Here is a 7,866-nt window from a genome sequence, read left to right as displayed (position 1 = left end):
GCCGCCAGCCGTTGTGCCTCGCGTTCGATCATGTCTCGAGCAATGTCCCACGTTGGCGATTGTTGATGGATTAGGGCCGCGGTCACCGAATATTCAGGGGGTAGGTCGCGAGCCAGTTGGAGTACCAACCGAGATTCGGGTACGGGCTGATCCACATCTTTCAATTGTTCATCGATTTCCTTTAGCTTGGTGCAGTACTTGTCTAGAGAAGAGCAGGCTGACATTGTCTAGAGAAGAGCAGGCTGACAGTTTGTGATTGGTGAAGGCATGCTCGAGAGTGGCTGCTCGAGAACCTTTGTTGTTTAGAAAAACACCTTGTAAGCGAACCCATGTGTCCCTAGCCATTGTTTCAGTCTCGAGGACGCGGACGAGAAGGTCATCAGACAACGTTCCATATATCCACTGCAACACGATGGAGTCGATCTTGGCCCATGAGGCATACTCTGGATCCGTGTTTGCCGGAGGGTCCGTTCCGTCGATGTGGTGAAGAACCTCATAACCTTTACGTGAAGCATGAACAACTTCACCCAAGACGTGTACGTGACCTTGATGCCATCAAGAATACGGACTTTGTGTTGAATGTTGGTGACCGTATACACTGGGTGAAGGGTTTTGGCCGTGGCCGAATCACCGGGTGAAGGAGGTTTGGAGGTGTCTTTGGGGCTGTCAACGAGATTATCGTCAACCATAGCTGATCGGCGGAAAAACAGGGAACGGAGGTGGCAGTTCGGCGAGAAGAAAGGTAGCGGAGATACACGTTATGGCTCTGATACCATAAACGCGTATGATACTAGGGTAAATCTGTGTGTGTTATTCATGAACCAAAGGACCCATTATATAGGGATATACAAGCCTATAATAAGGAAAGAATATATATCTCCTAAAACTAAATACAATCATGATACAAATACAATATATCGCTAATATATTCAAGCGAGAAACGTTTTTCCGTAAATTTAATTACATGCGTCTTATATAGCGATGTATGTAAAGTTAGATGCATCATTTATTATTGTGTTAGCCACACCGTTGTAATAGAGAAGAGTACTTGCATAATAAAAATCATTACAACAATGAATCAAAATTGAAATGGTGGACACACTAACACTAACGTAATAGCCTGAACACACCGTTATAATCAACAATACATTAAACCTTTAAAAAACATCGTTTTTTTAGAAAACAAAACTACATAAAAAGTTCAAATCAAGTTAAAAGGAACAGAGATGTCAATTTTATGGAGTGCTTCTTTTAAAAGAATAAGTATTATCAAAGATATTTAGTATAGAATATAATGAATAATATATTCTACTAAGATTTTTAATAAATAGCAAAATGGGTTACTTGTTTTTTATTTTACTTTTCAAGCCATATTTAATCCAGTTATCAAATATACAAAAAAAAAAAAAAAAAAAAAATTCCTGTGTGCATAATAACACATCACAAAGGGTCCACTTTTTCCTGTGATATATAGAGAGAGAAGGTTTACACCAAATCTCTTCTTTAAACATAATAACACATCACAAAGGGTCCACTTTTTACACACCAAGTTGTGTGATTGGAATAATAATCAAACATGTGTATCATTCCCTTTAGCATATGCCAATGAAATCTTTAGCTGGATAGATATTCTTAAAAACTATTCAAACAATACCTTACATCACAAAGATAAGAACAACAATACACTTGTAATATAAAAACATGGTCAACAAAGTTGAGCCAAACATTTGCATATATACACAAATACCTTGCTGGATTTATAAACAGATAATGATCATATATAAATAAGTATAGATAAAAACTTTATTTGGTAAGGCCTATCTGTAATTCAACAAAAAGTTGTTCTTTAAGAAACATTTCAAGACAGCTGATAGATGATCGGACAAGATAAAGTTTTGCCAACCGTGACTATGCGACACACTTATCTAACTACCATAATTAGGTTCAGATAGGAGTTAACTGTCATTTTCGACCCTGTGGTTTGTTCACTTTTGCCATTTCATGCCAATTTTAAAAAATGCACCAGTTTCCTCCCTGACATACTGGAAACATGGCACTTCAGTTCAAAAATTAAAACTCAGTTAAGTCAGACAGGTTAAATAAACAGTATTATTGTCAATTCATAAAATAAGGTGAAAATAAAAGATATATGAATTGACAACAATACATTTCATTTAACCTGTTTGACTTAACTGGGTTTTAATTTTTGGACTAAAGTAGCACGTTTCCAGTATGTCAGGGAGGAAACTGATGCATTTTTGAAAATTGGCCTGAAATGGCAAAAGTGAACAAACCACTGGGACGAAAATGACAGTTAACTCGTTCAGATAATTAAACAAACAAAACCACATTCGAGATTTCGGTAGGTGTGTTTGGAAACATGATTAGGAACCAGGGTGGCACAAGTGCATAAACCAAATTATCCCACTTTTTTAGAGTGTTCCCTGATTAGATTATTAGCATGGGGACATGAATGTTGATTGTACATGTACCAGAAGCATTTGTAAGCATGCTTTTACAAACACAACATGATTAAGTTAAGATTCAAGGTTTCGGAGAATTAATGTACATGTTCACTGAGATGATTGCTAATCGGATCTGATGCCACCCATGAATGTTCTTGGGTCCGGACAGTTCCCTGAAAATTGCGCCTGAGAAAAATCAAATCCCGGGTTCTGTAAAGTTGTAGCAGAAAAAAGAAAGTCAGTCCACCGTGTTAATGATATCACGAAACGCATTAACTACACGTGTTTGTTTATCGCGTTATTTGAAGTTAAAACTGAACTGAACATATATAACATGCTAAATACATGTTCCATTTTCAAATGAACTTAGAGATGTTTTATCTCACTAACACGAGTTAATTACTGTTTTCGTCCCTATGGTTTGTCAAAAGTCAATACTTCAGTCCATTAGTTTAAAAATTACGATTTCAGTCCCTGTGGTTTCACTTTCGTAACCATTTCAGTCCACCTCGTAACCATTTCAGTCCCTGTACTTACAGAATAAATGGATTGAAATGGTTACGAAAGTGAAACCACATGGACTGAAATGGTTACGAAAGTGAAACCACAGGGACCGAAATCGCAATTTTTAAACTAATGGACTGAAATAGTGATTTTTGACAAACCACAGGGACGAAAACGGTAATTAACTCCCCTAACACAAAAAACTATAACAATAATAACTACCCATGACAATGTATCACCTCTTCCTGAAACCTCTGAAGCATGAGACGCTTCTGTTCGAGATCAGCAGCATACGGGTCAAGTTGACCTTGACCTTCTATCGGAGACGACCACGTTTGACCTTTATTTCTTTTTTGCAGTGTAATATGCAATATATCATCCTCTGTCACATCCCAAACATTACAACATCATTGGTTTATACATCTACTTGAAACGTAAAAACACAATTCAATTGCAAAAACATAGCAAAAGAGGCAACACAATCCATGTTTATTGCATAACACGGCTTCCGATGCAGTTAATATTGGTGATAGATTGGTCCCCTGGTAAAATATTAGTCAGAATATCGGTACCGATATTTGACCGATATAACCGATATATCAGGGGCGGAACCACAATGTTAGGAGCCGTAGCACGGGCTACGGCTCAACCCCGTATTCGTAGTGTTTTTTTCCGGTTTTATACAAAGGATACCCCTAAAAAATACGAGGATACACCTAACCAAAAAATAGGATACTTGATATTACTAAAATCTCATTTTTTATAAGCCCAAACATTTACAACCCGGAAACTTGCATAATAATTAAGCCCGAATGATAAAATAAGCCCGAATTAACAATAATAGAATTGAAAGAAGACCCTAAATATAATTGATAAAGTTAGCCAAAGACCCAAAACAATATTATAATCGAATAAGTGATCTTGCTCGTTTTATGGTGGAAACCGGTACACATAGCTCTTGTCCTTTGGTTTATCGGGTAGTAAAGCTAGCTTTGGTTTTACCGGTTGCAACCGCAACCGTTGAAAGATGGTTTTTCTTTTTTTTTCTAAATTGAAGCTTGTTAAGACGGATTTACGCAATCGAATGGGCCCGGAATATTTGAACAATGTTATGGCTTGTGCGGTTGAAAAAGAAACTTTTGATAAAGCAAAAGACGACGATGTAATAAAACGATTTCAAGCTATGAAAAAAAGAAGAGGACAAATCTATTAGGTATTTGTTCTACTTTATTGATTATCGTTTTTTATTGTATGATTGCATGGTAAAAAAAAATCGGGATACCCCTAATTCCCTAAATTAGTCGGCTAGCTACGCCAGTACGATATATCACCCATATTTGACCGATATATCACTGAATTATTAGTGTTAAATTGCTAAATATATAAATTCGGCATTATATTTAAATTACCGATAATCCGATATCCAACTGATATCTCAAATATCGGTCGACCGATATATCCGATATTTTACCGCATTAACTGCATAGACGGCTTCACAAGTTCAATCTACATGTCAAAATTTAAATAAACTAATTCGAAAACAGGCGTACCGATAGTCCAAAACGAAGAATCCGTCTTAACAGGTGAAGACAAATCATGCTGCATATAATCAATCAAAATATCATTTACACTATTTTACAATCTTACATAACAACTGTCTGTTAACAGTTTAAAACAAACCGATCAGGTTACCGACATTCATATACGGAGGATTCCCTTTGATTCCAACTTCAACATGTTTGGATTCAATTTTGCAGTAAAACAGTTTGGTAGGGACTCCAGTGGGCAAATTGATGTACATATTCACCTCATCTAGGGTTTGGTCCCATTCGAAAACCTTCTGACCTGATAACAACTCGTTGGAATAAATTAATCGTGATTTTATTTACGTTGAACTGAAAGTTTGAAAATTGAAACCCTAGCGAATGTTATTGTTAACGATGAAGTGTAACGTGATGAGATTAGATGTAGGGATGGAGAGTGACGTACTTCCGTGGAAGAAGGTGTGGCGCTTTTCCGGTGCGAGTTTCTCCGCCATGTTGTGGTGGTGGTGGTGGTGGTTCTGCGGTTGATTCCGGTGGTGGTTTTGTAGATGAAAAATTTGGGGGGTTTCTAGGTGGCTTGTTTGGGTACAAAATGTCAAAATCTCTTAACTTATTCATGATTTACACTTTGCCCCTTCATTTTTTTACTATTTCATAAATTGAAATGTAATCTTGTTTTTTTAACGACAAATTTGGATAACTAGAGTATGATTGTGCAACCAGTAATACCATCCGATCGTATACATCTCCAGTAGGTTATAATATCTATACACCAATTCAGTAGGATATGCAACAAATCTGAAAAAAAAACCCCATGTGGGAATTGTACTCAGGACGATAGGACCTAATGATCTCTAAGGCTTATCCCACCTAGGGGTGTACACGAGTCGGGCCCAACCTGAGCTCGACTGGGCTCGAGCTCGGCTCGTCATATTTTTCTGAAGCTCGAGCTCGACTCAGTTCAAGCTTACTTGTTTAAACTCGAGCTCGGCTCGCGAGTAAAACCCAAAACTCGAGCTCGGCTCAACTCGGCTCGAGCTATTTTGAGAACAAACTCAAACGAGTTAAAATCTCAGCTTGAGCTTGTTTCAATATCGCTTAAACGAGCCAAAGCTCGGCTCGAGTTTGGCTCGCAAATGTTATCATCATTTTTATTATATTATATATAAAAAATAAAAAAAATTGGGCTCGAGCCTAAACGAGCGTTGCATTTCAGGCTCAAACTCCGGCTCGATAACAAAACGAGCTCTATTCCAGGCTCGAGATTGGGCTCGGGCGCTCCACTCGTTCGAGCTTTTAACCGAGTCGATAGCGAGTAGATTTCGAGCCTCTAGGCTTGTTTACACACCTATTCCCACCCCCAAGATGTCACTAAGATATAATGCTATGGACAATTGAAATTTAATCTACTCAACACCTAATCCTCCAAAATGCGTTATTGATATTTGAGGTGGAACGTTTCTTATGAATAAAAAATCTCTCATTTTCACGGTCGATCATGGATTTGCCTAGAGTGTTACATGTTGCCTTTGATTCTGGTGATCTTTTTGTAGTTGAAAACTTTTGGGGATTTATAGATACGTCTGCAGGAATACTCATTAGTCCTTACCTGACGACTTGGCATGTTGGCGACTCGTTTGGGTACAAAATTTCAAAATCTCAACTGATTCATGAATTACATACAATTTGCTCCTTCGTTTGACAGTTTTTTTTTTTTTTTTTTACATTTTCATAAACTAAAATTCGTTTGTAAGATTTTGTTAACGATAGGTACACAATGTGAAAGTAAACCTTATTTAGGCATTAGTTTGTTTGATTTAGAGTTTTCGATTACACAATATTGGCTATATGGTAGGTAGTGATTTGGTTTAACTAGGGTTGACCAGATTAAAACAAACCTAAACTCTTAAAACTTTCAGATTGGATTAGAAATGATTTGTCAGAGAGGAGATGAATTCAGGTTTAAAATAAGTGTCATTTTGTATCAGCACGATTTCATTTACTAGTAAAAGGGAAATAACAAATATATACACCATCTTTTGTGTACATGATGAGCGTTATGTCATGCAAAATATGGCTAGTGTAGTTATAAATGTATGTTTTCTTGTTCTTCCTTGTATATAAAATCATGTATGCTCCCTTCTCAATTAGCTCATCATCATGATTTGTGAAATCCTCCTACATTGTCACATAACCAATCAATTAACCTAGAAGATGTCCAATAAAGTTTAGGGATTCTAAAAAAACAAACTTGTAAGTAATTTACCAAAAAGTAATTCAACAATCTTAGACCATGTGTAGTGGTTAAACAAAATAATGCCCCCACCATGGGGCATTATTCGACACGTGGCAGTCCAGTCAGTATGAGGCGTTATTGCAAAAGTGGCGTAGTGAGAATAATGCCTGATAATGCCCCTTCCAATCATTAAACAAAAAATATTTTCTCATTGGCCAGTCAAACCCAGTCAAACCTTCCACAATCCATTTTAGGCGTTTTAATAAAAACGCCAAACCATTTTTTTCAAAAATAATGCCCTATGTAATGGGAGAGGGGGCGTTTTTTTTTCAAAAATAATGCCCTATAATGCCCCACACGGGTGGTCTTAGAAAAATGAGCCCAAATGACTATGTTTATGATTTAATTTAATTGAACAGAATTAGATATCATATCAAGTTAAACGAACCAACACGAATTGGTTAACCACATTGAGCCCAAATGACTAAAGTAGCAAAGTTCAGCCCAATTACTAAATAATATTTTAAGCCCACATCCTTCTTTATTGCACACTATTGCCATTTGACGTGTTTTCAACTCAAGACATCATCTTATTCTTTGTTCATTTTCTTGTTTGATCCATCGAAAATAAATCATCTCATGGTCGACTAATCCAACTTAACCGAGGAATAGTAAATTTTTGTCTTTTGTGTTTTTTTTAAAGTAAATTTTAAAGTTTTCCATTTTTGTAATAAAACTTTGTTTTTTTTTAATTTGCTAAAAAAGGTTAAATAAGTTTAGATTATTTATTACTTATTATTTTACCTTTCCCCGGATTTGATCATCATTCAGTTGCTATTTAACACGGTATTTGCATAGTTTATCACTCTGGTTTTTTTACCTCTCGACTTTCTAATACGTGTCGGTATACATTCGACTTCTCTTCTTTTTACGTCACGTTAGTCACTTGATGTCAGAAAACTTGTGTTTTTATTTTACGTTTTTCCCAGTATTAGTCAACCTTCGGTTACTACTTTACATGGTTTCGTGTCCCCGCCCAGGGGCGGATTTAGCATGGTTTCATGGGTTCCCAAGAACCCATTCGATTCGAAGAAAATGGAAAAAATTAGTGTAAACC

The 7,866-nt window shown here is 36.6% G+C and overlaps 1 protein-coding gene across 1 annotated transcript; it reads right to left on the bottom strand.

Annotated features, from left to right (window-relative positions):
- Positions 1-2,403: 2,403 nt before the first annotated feature.
- LOC110868974 (nudC domain-containing protein 2) lies at positions 2,404-5,119 on the bottom strand. Its single transcript, XM_022118262.2, has 5 exons — positions 4,959-5,119; positions 4,666-4,814; positions 4,520-4,568; positions 3,209-3,351; positions 2,404-2,675 (listed from the first exon to the last, which is right to left on the bottom strand). The coding sequence occupies exons 1-5, from the start codon at positions 5,005-5,007 to the stop codon at positions 2,589-2,591; spliced, it is 477 nt and encodes a 158-aa protein (XP_021973954.1). The 5' UTR covers positions 5,008-5,119; the 3' UTR covers positions 2,404-2,588.
- Positions 5,120-7,866: the final 2,747 nt, after the last annotated feature.

This window comes from Helianthus annuus, chromosome 7 (genome assembly GCF_002127325.2).
Source record: "Helianthus annuus cultivar XRQ/B chromosome 7, HanXRQr2.0-SUNRISE, whole genome shotgun sequence".
NCBI lineage: Eukaryota > Viridiplantae > Streptophyta > Magnoliopsida > Asterales > Asteraceae > Helianthus > Helianthus annuus.
The sequence above is the reverse complement of the archived record's forward strand: the minus strand, read 5'-3'. Positions and strand labels throughout refer to the sequence as shown.